This window comes from Stenella coeruleoalba (genome assembly GCF_951394435.1).
Source record: "Stenella coeruleoalba genome assembly, chromosome: 20".
NCBI classification, from domain to species: Eukaryota; Metazoa; Chordata; class Mammalia; order Artiodactyla; family Delphinidae; genus Stenella; species Stenella coeruleoalba.
In genome coordinates, this window is record NC_137166.1 from 41029902 (window position 1) to 41048361 (window position 18460).

The following is an 18460-nucleotide window of genomic DNA, read 5'->3' on the forward strand; positions in this document are numbered from 1 at the left end:
TTGTTTAATCGAGAAAGTCCTAGTTCTCGGGTTTTGGTCGGATAGGTGTCACCAGACCTAGGTTTGCATCGCACTTTTACCTCGACAGGTCATTGTGCAATCATAAGCATTCCTGCTCTTGGTCCGTGTGTCCTGAGTGAGGGTGTTGAGGTCCTCCTAGCAAGCGGCTGTGACAGCCCTTGCCCCGCGAGAGTGACCTGGCTGGGAACAACGGCACTCGAGGCGGAGCTTCACCGCACTGGCACACGCCTGCTTCTCCCCCTTACAGGCAGGCGCGGGTGAGGCCAAACAGCCCGGGTTCACCGATCGCCCAGCGCGCACCTTGCCGGGAGTTCACCCAGCGAGACGCCGGCCTCCGTCCTCAGGCCCGGGGAAAACTCCAGCCTCACCAGAAGCTGAGCCCGGAAGCCGCGCGCCGCCACACGCCATGAGCGGCCCCCTGCGGCCGGGCCCAAGCAGTTGGCGGCGGGCGGCCACCGTGGTGCTGGCTGCGGGCTGGACGCTCCCGGTGGCCGCCGCCCCGCCGCGGCCCCCGCCGCCCGCCGAGGGCTTCCGGCTGCTGCTGCTGCTGCGCTCCGCGCGCCAAGGCTTCTTGCCCGGGGCGCACGTCTTCCCGGGTGGGGTGCTGGACGCGGCAGACCGCTCGGCCGACTGGCTGAGCCTCTTCGCGCCGCACCACCGGCCGCCCCGCTTCGGCCTGGGCCCGGCGCCGCCCAGACGCGCCACCTTCCCGGTGCTGCCTGATGCCAGGCCCGGAGCCGCCGACGGGGACGAGGCGGCGCTGCCGGATGACGTTGCCTTCCGCATCTGCGCCATCCGCGAGGCCTTCGAGGAGGCTGGCGTGCTGCTGCTGCGGCCCAGGGGCCCCGGGCCCGCCGCGTCCGAGCCGGGCCGCGCCCTTGCGCCGCCGCCGGCCCTGGCCGACTGGCGCGCCCGCGTCCGCCGAGACCCGCAGCACTTCCTGCGCCTGTGCGCTCACCTAGACTGCACTCCCGACATCTGGGCGCTGCACGACTGGAGCGCCTGGCTCACGCCTTTCACGCAGCGCCGTGGCCGCCGCTTCGAGACCACCTTCTTTCTGTGCTGCCTGTGCGAGCCGCCGCCGGTCTTCCCCGACTTGGTGGAGGTGGTGGACTGCCAGGTAGGCGTCCTCCCGGCGCGGAGTGGGGACCCACTGGAGCTTGGGAATGAGGACCCCACCCCCGGCCGGCGGCCCAGGCCCACCCGGAACCTCCAGATAGGCCGGGCCCAGGGAAACTAATTCGCTTGCTCAGGGACATACAGCCAGTACGCGACTGAGCGGGCATGGGACCCAGGTGGTCCGGCCCCCGGCCAGCAGGCCAAAGCCATGACCTTGGTGAACTGCTTTCTACTTTCCCCGGCTTCACAGCCCCAGGGCCTCGACGATGTCTCCCCACGCGGTTTCTCCAGCAGGAGGCCAGCGGAGACGCTAGGAGCTCTGCTAGCGCTGATCAGGTGCCAGGCTCCTTCCTAAGCACTTGCCGTGCATTAACTCATTTCAACCCCCAGCAGTTTGTTTCCTCATAGTTCAGTCTTTTAAAATTTATTTGAGACTGTTTCATTTGAGACTTGTTTTATGGCCACGAATATGGTCTACCTTGGTGAATGATCCCTCTGCACCTAAAAAGAATGTGTATTCTGCTGTATTTGATGGAGTGTTTGTAGAACTGTCAGTTAGGTTAAGTTTGTTGATAGTGTCCTCAGGTCTTTCATATCATTTACCTGTTCCATCAAGTACTGAGAAAGGAATGCTGAAATCTTCAAAGAATAATTGCGGATTTGTCTTTTTCTATTTTCAGTTTTTCAGTTCCATCAGGTTTTGCTTCGTGTATTCTGAAGCTCCCTTGTGAGGTGCTGCATAGGACTATTCAAGCTTGATGGATTGAGCCTTTGATTATGATGAAATATCCTTCTTTATCCCTGGCAATGTTCCTTATTCTGAAATCTGAAGTTTACCGTCTGATACTAATACAGCTGCTCAGACTTCATTTGATTAGCAATAGCATAGTATATCTTTTTCCATTCTTTACTTTTAATCTGTGTCTTTATATTTAAAGTGTGTTTCCTGTAGGCAGCATATAGTCTTACTTTTTTATCCAATATGACAGTTTCTGCCTTTCAACTGAAGTGTTTAGATCATTTGTATTCAGTGTTATTCTCAATAAGGTTAACTTCAAATCTAGTTTTTTAGTCTGTCCCCTCTATTCTTTGAACTGTTTTTCTTCTTTTCCTGACTTCTTTTGGATTAACTGAGTATTTTTAGGACTGTGTTTTATCTCCATTATTGACTTATTAACTGTACTTTTTGTGATTGCTTTAGGGTTTGCAATATACATCTCTCATTTCATGTGTAGTTTTAGAACCTTAAAATAATATACTTCCATTTCTCCCCTCCTGTCATTTATGCTTTTGTTGTCATACATTTGACTTTTATTTCTATTATAAACTCTATAATACACTGATTATTTTTGCTTTAAATAGTCAATCTGTTAAAGACTGTGAAAATGAGGGGGAAATGTCTTTTATGTTTACCTGCACATGTACCATTCTTAGCACTCTTCATTACTTTGTGTGGATTTAATCTACATCTGGTATCTTTCTGCCTAAAGAACTACCTCTAATATGTCATGTATTTCAGATCTTCTAAATTTGTTTAGAATGAATGAATCTAAATTCATTCTAAACAGTGAATCTTCTAAATTTTGTCTGAAAATACGTTATTTTGCTTTTGGTTTTTGAAAGATATTTTGGCTGGGTATAGAATTCTATGTATGTTAACAGTTTGGGTTTTTTTTTTCTCTCTCTCTCAGTACTTAAAAATGTTGCTTCATTATTTTCTGGTTTGCATAATCTTCTGTTGAGAAGTCTTTTTTTTTTCTTCCAGTTTTATTGAGATATAATTGACATACAGCACTGTGTAAGTTTAAGGTGACAGCACAATGATTTGACTTACATATCCCATGACATAATTACCACAGTAAATTTAGTGAACATCCATCATCTCATAGAAAAGTTTGCTTTTAACGCGCCGTTCCTCTGTATGTAATGTGTGTTTGTGTTTTTGGTGTATGTGGCTACTTTAAATATTTCCTCTTAATTATTGGTGTTCAGTAATTTGATTATGATGTGCGTGGTTTTCTTTTTGTTTTATTATTTAATTATTTGTTTCTTCAAATATTTTTCACCTCCCTCTGTTTTCTGGGATTCCATGTATGTTGGACTACTTGATAATGTTCCACAGGTCCCTGATGCCTTGTTCATTTTTTTCAATCTTTTTTCTTCTCTGCTTTATTTTGAATAGATTTATTGCTATATTTTCAAATTTTCTCCCTTTTCTTTCTTTTTTTTAAAAATAAATTTATTTATTTTATTTATTTATTTTTGGCTGTGTTGGGTCTTTGTTGCTGCATGCAGGCTTTCTCTAGTTGTGGCGAGCGGGGTCTACTCTTCGATGCGGTGCGCGGGCTTCTCATTGCAGTGGTTCTCAACATGGGATGATTTACCCATCCCACCCTCAGGTGCATTTAGCAACGTCAGGAGACATTCTTGGTTGTCACAACTCAGGGACTTCTACCGGCTTCTACTGGGTAGAGCCCAGGGATGCTGCCGAATATCCTTCCACAAAGAATTATCTGGCTTAAAGTGTCAGTACTGCCGAAGTTCAGAAACTGAGGGGCAACAGTGGAATTTAGAGCCAGCGTCACCCCACCCCACCACCGCCCTGTGAGTTTGAAGCCCAGGTTTTTTAGTTAGAGGATGCAGGGTTATCCTAAGGATTGGAAATACTTTATGTAAAGTATTTTTGCTCAAAATACTTTTACTGGTAACGAGTAAAACTAGTGTTTTACTAGTGACAAGTAACCAATAAACAATGTTATTTAAGTTATTTTAGCCTATGGTCTAGACCAACCTGAACAGGTTGAATTAAGTGAGTTAATGGCTGTTGTTTAACCCTTTATCTTCATTGTTACCACTGAACTCACAGGATACCTTAGAGATTGGGTGGTCCTTTGAGGCCAGAGCTTTGTTTTTCAAAATGTAACCTTGGCCAACTTCAGAAGAATCTACGGTGCTTATTAAACATAGATTGCTGGGCCCCATAGATTGAAGATTTAACAAGTTTCTCAGGTTTCTCATACAAGCTTGTAAACTTTGGGCCTATAGATATTCAAGGCAGTCAATCTCAACTCCCTGGTTTTGGATGTGAGACTCAGTTTCCCCAGTGTAAGGAGATATTTAGTAAACCAGTTGAAGAAAGACCTTTTGGGGTTATTTCATATTATTGAATCAGCTCTTTTTATCTAAATGTGTATGGAAGGAAGGCTTGGGAAAGTGGGCAGGTCACAGCAGTGAGGCCACTTAAGTGAAACGGGTAAGTGCTATCTGGTTGATACCGTGCAGTTATTACACTCCTGGGCCGATAGACTGAGTCACATCTCTTGACCTTCCTGAAAGCTTCTCTTGCTCCGGCCTCTTTACCTTCATTGTAACACATGGCACACATCACGCTACATTTTGTTTGCTGAAGGCCCTATTAGGGCCTGAGAGATCTCTGTCTCATCCACCACCACATCCTCAGTGCCTAGCCAAGGCGCCCATTTATGGGAGGAATGAATGGGCACTAAATTCTCAATCTGCTGTCATGAGTTTATACTTCAGAGTCTTCCTTTAGGAGTGACCGGAACCACCTTGCCTTCTTAGCATCTCCTGCCTTTTATGCTGAACAACGCTCCCAGGTCAACCCTTTGTGATCTATCCTGGTTTATTTACTAGTTCTCAGGATCAGTGTCCCAATAATCAACCTCTGAAGGGGATCAACCCAGCTTTCTTCACCAAGTCTTTTCATGTTGTCTCAGAGGAATCTAGCAAGACACATTAATGAATTACTTTTACATTTTCAGTTAGCTCTTAGGTACTGATCTAAGGATCTCGAGTCTTGCGTTGTCTATAGGATAAACTTCAGGAAGCCTTACCTTTGTCTTCTGCAGTGGTCATCTCCGTCAGAGGCAACTGAAAGCTTCATATCAAAGGAAATTTGGCTTGCACCTCCACAGTTCTACGAAATAAGAAGACTAGAACACTTTGCCTCTCTCTCCGACTTGCACAAATTTTGTTTGGATCGTGAACTAGAAGGGGTGGAAAGATGGCTGCCAATCACATTATTAACTGCTGATGGAACAATCCAGCTTTTACCAGGTAAATCAGTGAGTTATCAATGTTTTTGTTAGTATTCACATTTAATGCTCTGGGCCGTATTATCTCACACAGAGACATGAACTACAGTCTCTGTTTTACACACTACAGAGGTACTAATTAAATAAGATCAAGGTCTGTAAGATATTCATAGTATTTATTATAACCAGAAATTCTGGATACATTACTTTATATACACTTATGTAAATATATTTCCTAGACACTAACAAAGTTCTTTCTTGTATATTAGCTCACTTTTTTACATTTTATTTTTAAATGACGCGAACTTGTAAATTGTACTTATTTGATTGAAAGAGAGTTTGTTGGTGGTCAATTGTTGTTGGGTGAGTACAGGATAGAGGTTTTGTAGCCGCTTACGGTGGAGTTTTGTGGCCTGTCTCACTTAGGGCTGCTTATCTCACTTCTCAGAATTGTGAAAATATTTGTTATTCATCCTACAGTGGGACAGCTTAGCAGTTTTGATGTGTAAATAATAATTTCCGTAATTTAACCTTAAAATGATTAGAGCAGCCCACATTGAAACACCAAAGATATATGGATATCAAGGCCAACATTAACATTGAATGGGATAAAGAGAATCATGAATTAGTGTAAAAAATTATAGTTCAGGATGAAAAAATACTAGTCATAAATGTACCCAGAGAAAATTCTTGGCTGGAAATTGGAGAACTGGGGAGGGTAGGGGGGGGTATTAAAAACACAAAAAATAAATTGAGGTAAGCACAAAAAATTAGGATTTTTTAACAACTATCTCAGTTCCAAACACCTGAAATAGATAAAAATAAACACTGATTTATATATCACAAATATATTGGAATGTTTTATAAAATAACACTAAAATTAAAATATTATTTTTCAGGAGATGAGATGTACTTAGAAGATTCAAACTATTTAGAAAATCTTATGTCCACTGAAAAAAAGAATGAAGAAATCATGAAAGAAGGCAAGAAATTTCACCGAATAGTGATGTACAATCGCCATGATTATAACATCCACGTGACAGTTCAGTCAAAGTATAAACATGTTTACCCTAAGAACTATGTAGTGAGTAAGAGCCGTCTGTAGAGAATGGCTTCTTTGTAAGCGGGCCTCCTTGAAGTTGTCCTGATGAAAAATGAGGGTTGACTAGACGTGCCTGGAACTTAAGCAACTTTGTGCCTGTAAGTTCTAGTACAGTCTTTCATATTTCAAGTGTATTACGGAGCTCTCTTATTTTATTCTTTAAACCTTACAGTATCACACAAGTATAAAGTATTAATGATCTTGTTACCAAAACGAGAAAAAAATTTTCACGAGGGTTTCCGCTTCTGTATTGTTTTGTTATCAGAAGTTTAAATAAGATGTTCTACTGTATTGTCTTTTAACCGTATTAGCACTCTGCCTGATGTGCTGGGAGATTGATCCATAAATTCCTTAGACTTTCTGCTGGAATTAATTTAAGGATGTATGATTAGATACATGGTGAACAGTAGCCTGAGGTGACCTTCAAGTGACTGTGTCATTATTTTCTTATGACTTTAGCTTGATGATTAAGAGAGAATTCTGTTTAAAACTAAATGGCCTGAGTTATTAGGTTTACCAGATTGGAAATTAGTTTAGTGACTGTTGTAAAGAAATATGAAGCCATAACAAAAGCCATAATTATGTTTACCTTGGAGGGCTAGTTAACAGAATCCAGAGAGCTTAGAGGGATGTAGAACTATTCATCATTTAATGGTACTTACTAATGGTGTTTGTTTTCAGTGTTTTTAATATGGGTAATTTGTTCACCTCCTCTTAAGAGAATAATGTTTATTGATTAAAGATGGGAAATGGTTTAGACGCCAGTTCATTTTATATCTTTGACTATATTATGCATTGTACATTGAATTTCATTTTTCATGAAACGTTCTGGTTTTCCTATCTATAAAATAGAGCTATTGATAATTAAAGTTTATGTGTATTATTTAATCCTACTTAGAGGAATACATCTAGATCAGTGGTTCTCAATCCGGGCACTTTTGCCCTTCCGGGGCATTTGGCAGTGTCTGGATAAATTTGGGCTGTCACAACTGGGAGTGCGACGCTTCTACCATCTAGTGGCGAGAAGCCAGGGGTACAGTTTAATATCCTGCAATGCACAGGACAGCCACCCACAGTGAAGAATTATCTGGCCAAGTTTGAGAACTCTGATCTAGAGGAAAATCTATTGTCTTTGGTAAATGGTTCCAACGTGTAAATTTTGAGAGCCACAGATAGAATTAGCATTCAGTCTGGCTTCTGAATCTATAGAAGTTCTCTTTACTCACTTTTGGCCTTGGGCATACTCTTCTTTCATTCTCACAGAAAACAGAATGTTATAATCGGAAGAACACCATGATTTTGCTGATGAGAAAACTGAGAAACAGATTCACACAGCTAGTTAGTGCCACAGCCAAGAGTAGAACCTGATTCTTTTTCTAGCAAGTGGCATCTGTTGCCTGTCACTAAAAGCAGAGGTCTGAATATGTCTGCCCATCGCATCTTGGTATTACAGTCGCCAAGGAAACCAGCCAAGCATTGGATGAAACAATGCTTTCCTCACATAAAGAGGCAGAGCAAGATCAGCTTTTGAATGACCTCCGTAAGAATCCAAAACTGGGCTGGCATCAGGCTAATATGTTCTTGTCCTCACAGTTCTTTGTTAATATAAAACGAGAGTGCCCTATAACATGGAAAATATAATACGGACTTGAACGTAAGGGGACTTCTTCTCTCCTGGGGGATGATTTGTTGGGGGAGCCCTCATATATGGGCATATGTAGGTCACATTCTTTAAACCGGAAATTGCTTGCCTTCCGCTTTCTCTTTTCTCACTGGCTGGAAATGGTGGCAACTGGAGCAGCTACCTTGGACCCAGAGACAGAAGACAGATGTTAAAGCGTAACTGCCTACCACTTGGATTGCTCACCTCTTGCTTGTTATGTGAAAATGAAAATACACGTCTATTTTATATAAACCACTATATTTTAGGATCTCTTTGTTAAAACAGTTTAGCTTGTTCCCTAGTCTATACTTTTCCCTCCTAAGCAGGTTCCCTCAGTGTAGCCTTCCCTGTATCAGAAGGGAAGTTAAGTTACCAGTTACGGAAGCTAAAAATCTGAGTCATTCATGATTCCTTCCTTTCCTTCATTCCAATATCCAGGTGACTAGCAAGTCGTATTGATCTATTAAACACAATTATCTTGAAACTCCCATCTGCCCACCTCTGCACTGCTATCGCCTTAGTCTAAACCATAGTTGTTTCTTAGCCAACTGTAACAGCTTCAGAGCCAGTCTCTTCATTTTCATTCTTCCCCCTCAAAATGCATTCCTCCTGAAAAAGTGAACTTGACATTGAAACTTAAGTCATGTCCTGTCAGTGCCCTCATTAAAGCCCTTCCATGGCTTTTCCTGACACTTAAACACTAAATGTGTGGTCTACAAGGCCCCACCTTTCTCTCTGATGTCATCATACACCCCTCTCCCTCTATAATCCCATCGGAAGGGTCTTCTTTCTCTTTCTTGACTGCTCAAAGTTCTTTCCCACCTCAGAACCTTTGCACACACTGTTGCCTTGAGACAAACCTGGATCTCTGAACTGTTTTTGTTCTTGGGTCTCCTTGTTACTGTAGCTTCAGAAAAACAGACATTAAGAACAGAGGTTGGGCATCTAATATGTGGATTATTGGCATGTCTAAATGAAAATTCCAGAACAAATAAATAGAAGAAAAGCATTATTTAGAGAACAAGGTTTTCTTGAGCTGAAGGAAAATATTGTTCTTCAGATAAAAAGGTCCTGCTATGGTCAAAGCAAAAATAAGAAAAATTGTTCAATACCTGGATGATATTTTGAATTTCAAAGACAGAGAATGCATAGATTTTCAGGGAGAAAAAGAAAAGATTACTCACAAAGGCACAAAATCCTCTTAGTGTGTATCACACAGTAACATGATAAACTGGACAGCATATTCTGAGGGGAAAAGGACGTGTGTGGTCAGTAATTTTATATCAACCATGTGTGAAAGCCACAGAAATAGTCCTTGTTTATATATGGGCTCTGAAGATTCCGGAGCTCTGAAAAATATGATTTGATAGAAATACTATAGATAATTAAAATTTTGATTATTGGAAATAAAAACTTTTGAAGTAGAAATGCATGGTAGAAGTCCTAATGGTGAGTGTGGAAATAAAATACAGGAAGTAAGTATGAATAGTTAAATATGGCTAAAAAGCACTGCAAGTATTAAAAATAATTCAAATTTTAACGTATTTTGTAAAAAAAAAAGTAACTTTCTTACAAAAATAATTTGGTTCAATAATCCCAGATTATGTTATCATTAACAGGAAGTGGCTATGGGAGGAATTAAAAAAAACACATGAAAGGAGGGAATCAATGACTGCAGGTTTGTGATAATACCTGTTTAAGTGTTTTGAAATGCAAAAGTGGCTATTAGAATTTAAAACAGAATGGTCACTTTTCAAATCAGTCAAAAGCGAAGCACAACCCCTAATGTAGAAGATAGAAAATATGAAAATGGCAACAAAACAAAAGCTTCAAATAAGACAGTTCAGGTAGGAATAAATATCAACCATGCTGATGCATGAAAATGGGTTAAATTTATTGAATGATAAAGAATCTTAGATTAAATGTTTTTAAACCTAGTTATCTAGAGGAACTTGGAAAAGAAGAATAAACCAAGCCCAAAGTTAGCAGAAGGAAGGAAATAAAAATAGAAACTTGAGCAAAAATAAATGATATAGAGATAGGAAAACAATAGAAAAGGCTAACAAAACTAAGAGTTGATTCTATGAAAAGATAAAATTGACAAACCATTAGCTAGACTAACCAAGAAAAAAAGAGGTTGCAAATCAATAAAACTATAAATGAAAGAGGAGACATTACAACTGATACCACAGAAATAGAAAGGATCATAAGAAAGTACAATGAACGCAGTATGCCAACAAACTGTGCAACCTAGAAGACACGGGTAAATTCCTGGAAACATAGAACCTACCAAAACTGCATCAGTAAGAAATAGAAGATCTGAACAGGCCAATAATGAGTAAGGAGATTGAATCAGTAATTTAAAAAGAAAACAAACAAAAAAAACAAACCTCCCCAAAAAGAAAAACCCAGGACCAGATGGCTTCACTGGTGAATTTTACCAAACATTTAAAGAAGAATTAATGCCAATCCTCAAACTCTTCCAAAATTTGAAGAGGAGGGAACACTCCCAAATTCACAAGGCCAGAATTAGCTTGGTACCAAAGGACACTACAAGAAAAAAAACTACACGCCAATATCCCTGATGAATACAGTTGCAAAAATTCTAAAGAAAATGCTAGCAAACTGAATTCAGCAGCACATTAAAAGGATCATACACCATGATCAAGTGGGATTCATCCCTGGAATGCAAGGATGGTTCAACACGCAAATCAATAAGCGTTCTACATCACATTAATAAAATGAAAGATAAAAATCATACGAGCAACTCAATAGATGTGGAAAAAGTATTTGACAAAATTCAATATCCATTCATGATAAAAAAAAAAACAAACTCAACGAATTAGTTATAGAAGGAACTCAACATAATAAAAGCCATAGATGACAAGCCCACGGCCAACATCGTGCTCAGTGGTGAAGGGCTGGAAGCTTTTCCTCTAGTATCAGGAATAAGACAAGGGTGTCCATTCTCACCCTTCCTATTTCAACATAGTACTAGAAGAAATCAGGCAAGAAAAAGGAGTAAAAGGCATTAGAATTGGAAAGGAAGGAGTAAAATTGTCTCTATTTGCAGAACACATGATTTTATATATTGAAAATCCTAAAAACTCCACTGAAAAACTGTTAGATCTAATCAACTAATTCAGTAAAGTTGCAGAGTACAAAATCAACATACAAAGATCATTAGCATTTCTATACACTAACAACAAATTATCTGAAAAAGAAACAAAGAAAACAATCCCATTTACAATAGCATCAAAAACAATGAAATACTTAGGACTAAATTTAACTAAGTAGGTGAATACCTCTATCCTGAAAACTGTAAACCATTGATGAAGAAAAGTGAAGACACAACCAATTGGAAATATATCCCACATTCATGGACTGGAAGAATTAATATTGTTAAAATGTCCCTACTACCCAAAGGCATCTATAGCTTCAGTCAATCGCTATCAAGATTCAAATGGCCTTTTTTTTTTAAACAGAAATAGAAAAAAATTTCTAAAATTTATATAGAACTACAAAAGACCCTGAATAGTCAAAGCAATCCTAAGAAAGAAGAACAAAGCTGGAGGCATCACACTTCCTGACTTCCAGACTTCAAACGATATTACCAAGCTATCAGAACAGCGTAGTACTGGCATGAGAACAGACACATAGACCAACAGAATAGAATTGAAAGCCCAGGGGCTTCCCTGGTGGCGCAGTGGTTGAGAGTCCGCCTGCCGATGCAGGGGACACGGGCTCGTGCCCCGGTCCGGGAAGATCCCACATGCCGCGGAGTGGCTGGACCCGTGAGCCATGGCCACTGAGCCTGCGCGTCCGGAGCCTGTGCTCCGCAAAAGAGAGGCCACAGCTGTGAGAGGCCCGGGTACCACAAAAAAAAAAAAAAAAGAATTGAGAGCCCAGAGAATGAAACTAGACCCCTATCCTATACCACTCACAAAAATCACTCAAAATGGATTAGACTTAAATGTAAGAACTGAAACCACAAAAATAGAGGAAAAAGTTTGTTGACATGGGCCTTGTCAATAATTTTTTGAATATGACACCTGAAGCACAAGCAACAAAATTAAAAATAAACAAGTGGGACTACGTCAAACTAAAAAGCTGCATAGCAAAATGATCAACAAAGTGAAAGGGCAGCCAAATGAATGGGAGAAACTATTTGCAAACCACACATCTGATAAGGGGGTTAATATCCAAAATATATAAGGAACTCATACTAGCTAATATCAAAAATGCAATCCAATTAGAAAATGGACAAAGGGCCTGAATAGGTACTTTTCCAAAGAAGGTATTCAGATGGCCAATAGGTACATGATAAGGTGCTCAACATCACTAGTTATTAGGAAAATGCAAATCAAAACCACAATGAGATACCAGTAGCTCACACCTGTTGGAACGGTTATCATCAAAAAGACAAGAGATAAGTGTTGGTGAAGATGTGGAGAAAAGGGAACACCTGTGCATTGTTGGTGGGAATGTAAATTGGTACAGCCACTATGGAAAACAGTAAGGAGGTTCCTCAAAAAGTTAAAAATAGAACTATCATATGATACCATTTCTGGGTATATATCTGAGAGAAATTCTGAAGAGATATCAGCACCCCAATGTTCTGTGAAGCACCATTTACATGAAAACAACCTCAGTGTCCATCAACAGATGAACGGATAAAGATATACGTATCTATCTATCTACCTATTTATCTATATAGATGTATGTGATGGAATACTATTCAGTTATAAAAAGAAGGAAATCCTGGCATTTGAGACAACACGGATGGACCTTGAGGACCTTATACTAAGTAAAATAAGGCAGACAGTGAAAGACAAATACTGTATTATCTTACTTATATTTGGAGTCCAAAAAACAACCTCCTAGAAACAGAAATCAGATTTGTGGTTGCCAGAGGTAGGGGTAGGGGTGGGGGAATTGTGGAGGTGGTCAGAAGTACAATCTTCCAGTTATTAGGTAAATAAGGTCTAGGAATGTAATGTACATGATGAGAATAGTTAACAATACTGTATTATGTATTTGAAAGTTGCTAAAAGAGTAGATGGTAACAGTTCTCATCACAGGGGAAAAAATTTTGTAACGGATGGATGGATGGTGGTGATGGATGTTAACTAAACATACTGTGGTAATCATTTCACAATATATACATATATCAAACCATTATGTTGTACACTTTAAACTTATACAATATATGTCAATTATATCTCAAAACTGGAAAAAATTAAATCTAATTATAAGTTGTTTAAAAACAATACTGCATGAGGGCTAAAAATAAAAAGAGGGGAACACAAGCAAGAAGAGCTTAGAGACTACTAATCAGATGAGATGGAATTCATCATAGGAACCAATAAATAAAAGTTAATTTTAGTTTGATATATACAGTTAAAAATGAAGATACGAGAATCTTGCAGCGAGTAACACAATATTAAGCTATGGAAAAAATACATTAGAAACAAGGATAATCTGACAGATGTATAATATTAGTGGGAACCACGACAAATGCCTTCTCTGATGCACAGAACAAGTCCATAAAAGATAACTGAGGCATCTTGGAAAGACCCTGGGCAGGCATCAGGCTTCTGCTTTTGGGTTGAATGACATAACTGCAAAAGTTCATTCCATCTCAACTGATGCAAAATAAATACAACTTTAAAAGTTCTTTTAGGGCTTCCCTCGTGGTGCAGTGGTTAAGAATCCGCCTGCCAATGCAGGGTACACAGGTTTGAGCCCTGGTCCGGGAAGATCCCACATGCCGCGGAGCAACTGGGCCCGTGAGCCACAACTACTGAGCCTGCGCGTCTGGAGCGTGTGCTCCGCAACAAGAGAGGCCGCGATAGCGAGAGGCCCACACACCGCGATGAAGAGTGGCCCCTGCTTGCCACAACTAGAGAAAGCCCTCGCACAGAAACGAAGACCCAACACAGCCATAAATAAATAAACAAATAAATAAATAAAAGTACTTCCCACTAATTGGGGGAGTGGGGAGACAGGTACAGATATTGACCCCCTTAAGCCTCAAGAGGCCTGGGTGGCTGGAGCGCCATGCAGTGAGTTCCCATTTCAACAATCTTGACTCTTCATCTCAGTGTGATATATAATTATTTTCATTTTCTGTGAGGCGTGCTGTGAAAAGTTTGGGAAACACCATATTGTAGCATGGTACCTAGTCGAAGGAAAAAAGTGTTAACCCCACACAAAGAACTGGGAGAGGGCTGGAACTTCCCTGGAGGTCCAGGGGTTAAGATTGTGTGCTACCACTGCAGGGGGCAAGTGTTCCATTCCTGGTGGAGGAGCTAAGATCCCGCATGCCCTGAAGTGCGGCCAAAAAGTAAAAAGTAAAGAAAAACACAACTTTAAGAAAAAAAAAAGTGGGAGAGGGCTGTACTCTGCATCTTCTTTGGGAAGTTTGGGAACTGCCTCTGAGACCTCGTGTTTAAATCCGACCTGGTGATTTCCCTTTTTTTTTTTTTTTGACAAGGTCTGGCGCTTTCAGGTGAACGGGGCCGGGTGATTGGGCGTGGGGCGCGGCCTGGTTGGCCCCATTCAGTAACACGTGAACTTCATGTACTTTACGTTGTGCTTTCCTCCAGACTGGCAGCACATTTTTGCTGCTTGGAGCTTTAAGCACATGTTTACTTGACCTCTGGAACTCAAACTTACATTTAAAACTGAAGGCTTCAGGTGAGTGCTCGCGAGGACCCAGGGAGCGAGCCACGTGACGCCCCGCGCAGCTCCGCCCCCCCGTCGGCCCCCAAGCGCTGTGAGCACAGCTGCGGCCAGTTGTGCTGGCGGTTGGCGCGCCACGCGGTTTCTGGAATCCTCAAGGCGTGCGCTGGCAGGGGGCGGGCGTTGGGGGGCGGGGCGGGAACCCCAGTGAGCCCTCGCCGGTGTTCAGGTTGGAGGACGGCGCGTAGCCTGCGGTTAGCTGCGGTGCTGGGCCAGGGCTGCGGGGCCTGGGCTGGGCGCGCGGGCTCCGCGGCGCTGACCTGGAGAGGAAGCGTGACTCCGCGGAGGCCGGCACTGCAGGAGACTCTGTTTTTGCCCCCAAAAGTTCATCTCGAGGGAGTAGCGACGGGGAGACCAGGAGCCGGGCGCGGCCGCTACGCTGCGCGTGTTTCCCGGGCGAGTCTGCCCGGTGGCCTGCGAGGCTCGGGGAAGATGCTCCACGTCCTGGTGCTGAAGGTGAGCGAGCGTGAAGCCCTGAGCCCGGCCGTTCACCCGCTCCCCGTGCAGGGTCCGCCCCGGCTGGGGACCCGCGGGAAGGGGTGCCGGATGAGATCCCGGACGCTTAATTTCAGATAAACAACGGGGAATTTTCGTTTCAAGGCTGCCCCATGCAGTATTTGGGACATACTTAGAGTAAAAAATCATTCGTTGTTTCTCCGAAATTCGGATTGAACTAGGTGTCGTGTATCTAGAACCTCAGGGGGAGGGACGGACTCTGACCCCTTCTCCCGGTCCCGGTTCGGCGCTGGGTGAGGCCCCCGTCGCGCCCTCGGTCCGTTGACCTATTACTCTCCCCCGACGCCGGTCCTCTCCGGCCGGTCCCCACCTGCATTGGACAGGGGCGTGGGTGACCTGTGTCTCTCCTCCGAACACACGCCCGTCCCGGCTGCACTCGTGGGGACCCCTTCCCGCTCGCGCCCCAGGACTCTGGCGGCCAGCCCCTCCCCACGCGGGCTCCTCCGGACTCGCCGTCGTTGGAGTCGGGGGGGGGGGGGGCAGCGGGAGTTCGCCCCGGAGGGGGCCTGCAGAGCGACCTGAACTGCAGCTTCTCCTTTGAGTGAGGTGCGTGCTCCTTAAAGATACCAGAGACCGGGAAAGCACGTAGTGTGTTCACGGTGTGTACTTGCAGGAAGGAGTTTACAAACCAGAGCAAAGGGGTGGGTATTGGGAAAAGGAAATATAAAGAACTTTTTGGAAAAGATCATACTTCGGTGGGCAGAGGAGAGGCATGATGGCATTTAAAAAAAAAAATCAACTTTCCTGTTCCTGTTTTATGTAGTTTATACCAACAGAGATTCACAAGCGTTTGAAGCAGCTGATTCTTACAGAGGATTCGCTCTGAGACTTTTAGGGTTTCGAGATGTAACTGGCAAGCTCCTCTCCACCACCTTCCCTAAATAGTCTGATTTCTCCTTTAGAAAGACAGGGCTCTTCCAGGGGGTACGGATGATGCCATGTGCAAATCCATGAACTTTGGAAGGAGTTGCTGGACTCTCACTGCCTCTAACTTGGGAACCCCTCTTTTCTCAGTTGGACCCAAGAACCCTTTTCTCTACCCCCTCAGCTCTGGTCTGGCCCCACTGCCGGTTCTTACCCTGCTCACACTCAGAGCAAATTTTCTATCCAATATAGGAGTATTTCCTCAAGTGTGGTACCATTACCAGCTGTAGTTTTCCAGATTAACTTAGCTTTTACATGGATAAATTTTTTCCCCCAAGTTTTTACCAACAGATGAATGGATAAGCAAAATGTAGTATTTACATACAATGGAATATTATTCAGCCTTAAAAAGGAGGGAAATTCTGATATATGCTACAACATGGATGAATCTTGAAGACATCATGTTAAGTGAAATAAACCAATTACAAAAGGGCAAATACTGCATGATTCCACTTATGTTAGGTTCCTAGAGAAGTCAAATTCATGAAGACAGAAAACAGAATGGTGGTTGCCAGGGGCTGGGGTGGGGCATGGGGAGTTATTGTTTAATGGATATAGAGTTTCAGTTCTGCAAGATGAAAAAGATTCTGGAGATGGATGGTGATCAAGGTAGCACAACAATATGAATGTAGTTAATGCTACTGAATATGGTTAAGATGGTAAATTTTATGTGTACTTTATCACAATTAAAAATAAATTAAAAATTTTTAACAGTTATGTATTTGTAATATATTTTAGGAATAAAAACATCATAACTAGCATTACAGACCTGTTAGGATGAGGCTAAGGGGAGAAAAGGTGTTGATTAAAAATATATGTAAAGGAAGCATCCCAGGGAACATGCAGTTGTGTCAGAAATGAGGAAGGCAGAATGCAGTGAGACCCAGAAGCACTGCAGGAGAAAAGGACGTCATGTCATCCTTGATCAGAAAGGTGATCAGCACAGGGAAAGCCCCAAGGCCATTGGTCCTGCAGTCAAGCTTTGTTAGTGGAAAGGATCACTTACATTTCAAGACAGCTAGGTATGGACCCTTCAGAGGGACAGCTTGTGCCAGGAGGGGTGACAGAAGAAGCTAAACAAGCCTTGGAAATAGGGGCGAGATTCTGAAAGCTGCAGGCTGTGACCTCAATAATGTGGTAGAAGCAGCTGTTCTGCTGGCCGAGTGTATGACTTCAGTACCGTCGGTGAAATCCACAAACAGAATGTCAGGAGTGGTTTTCCTGCTGGAGTGCTTACCGCGATGCTGCTTTGTTCTGAGGAGACTGGATTGAGATTGAAGCAGTAGCTGCCCAGGGACCTCTCACGACAGTATGAGCAAAAGTGGGCCACGTGCTAGTTAGTCTGGAAATTTCATAACGTTTTAAAATTAACGTCTTAATTTTTATAATTGATGTCGGAAAGTAAACTTGACTAAAATATCTGAAGTTATTATGCAAATACCATATACTAAGCGGAATTGAACATGAATTGATAATTAACGATGAGTCCAGTTACTGATGTTATAAATTATACTTACACCCACTCATGTTACTGAATGTAGGAAAAGAGACACTCATTACATAGTTACCCAGATAAATGAAAGTAAAGGGAAATAACATGTAGGAAACATGAGTCACTATTCCTGAGAAATAATAAAGAACATACTTTAATTCAATTAAATCCTATTAATTTAATAATGTGAGATATTTAGTTCTCATGCCAGATAGCTGATTCTACGTTTACTTGAGTAGAAATAAAGTATTCAAGTTTGAATGGTAGAGGTAAGGAGAAGAAAGTGGACCAAAATATTATATAGATACTGTTTTTCTAATGGAAATAACGTAGACATGCAGGGAAAAAAATGTGTAAGGCTGATGACTGCAGTGTGGGCAGCATTGCCTTATGGCATCGGCGGGAAGCAGCAGGCCCCATCCTTGGCAACTTGAGCCACTTGTTCTTCTGGAGGGTAAAACTGAACCTGGCCTACATTTTTTAGGTTTCAGTAGCAGATTAAAAAAAAAAAATTGAAACAATCTAGAAACTTCAAATTATGTATGATGCCTTCAAAATATTTTTAAACATCTTTCCCCATCTTAATATTTTGAAGATTTTCAAACTCAAAAACAAGTTATAAAAACAATATTGAGAATAACCATATACTCTATACCTAGAGTCAACAATTGTTAACATCTTGTCATATTTGCATATTTCTTAATAATATATGTATATAAAATTGTTGACTTCTTTTGCCGAACCATTTGAGAATTAGTTGTAAACTCTAAATACTTATGCGTGTGTTTCCTAAGAATAAAGACTTTTGCTTACATAACCAGAAT

General features: G+C 42.0%; 2 protein-coding genes across 8 annotated transcripts in view; both read left to right on the forward strand.

The window, feature by feature from the left end:
- The first annotated feature begins 17 nt into the window (after positions 1–17).
- Positions 18–7296, forward strand: NUDT19 (nudix hydrolase 19). Its single transcript, XM_079907125.1, has 3 exons — positions 18–1141; positions 5010–5217; positions 6095–7296. The coding sequence occupies exons 1-3, from the start codon at positions 428–430 to the stop codon at positions 6298–6300; spliced, it is 1128 nt and encodes a 375-aa protein (XP_079763251.1). The 5' UTR covers positions 18–427; the 3' UTR covers positions 6301–7296.
- Positions 7297–14466: 7170 nt separating this feature from the next.
- Positions 14467–18460, forward strand: part of TDRD12 (tudor domain containing 12) — an 82953-nt gene continuing 78959 nt past the window's right edge. For 6 of the 7 annotated variants that reach the window (XM_079908771.1, XM_079908772.1, XM_079908770.1 and 3 more), the window contains exon 1: positions 14467–15160. In XM_079908771.1, the coding sequence (XP_079764897.1) occupies positions 15137–15160 (24 nt within the window). In that variant the 5' untranslated portion in view covers positions 14467–15136. The remainder of the gene's footprint in view (positions 15161–18460) is intronic. The other variant, XM_079908767.1, reaches the window with a different exon arrangement.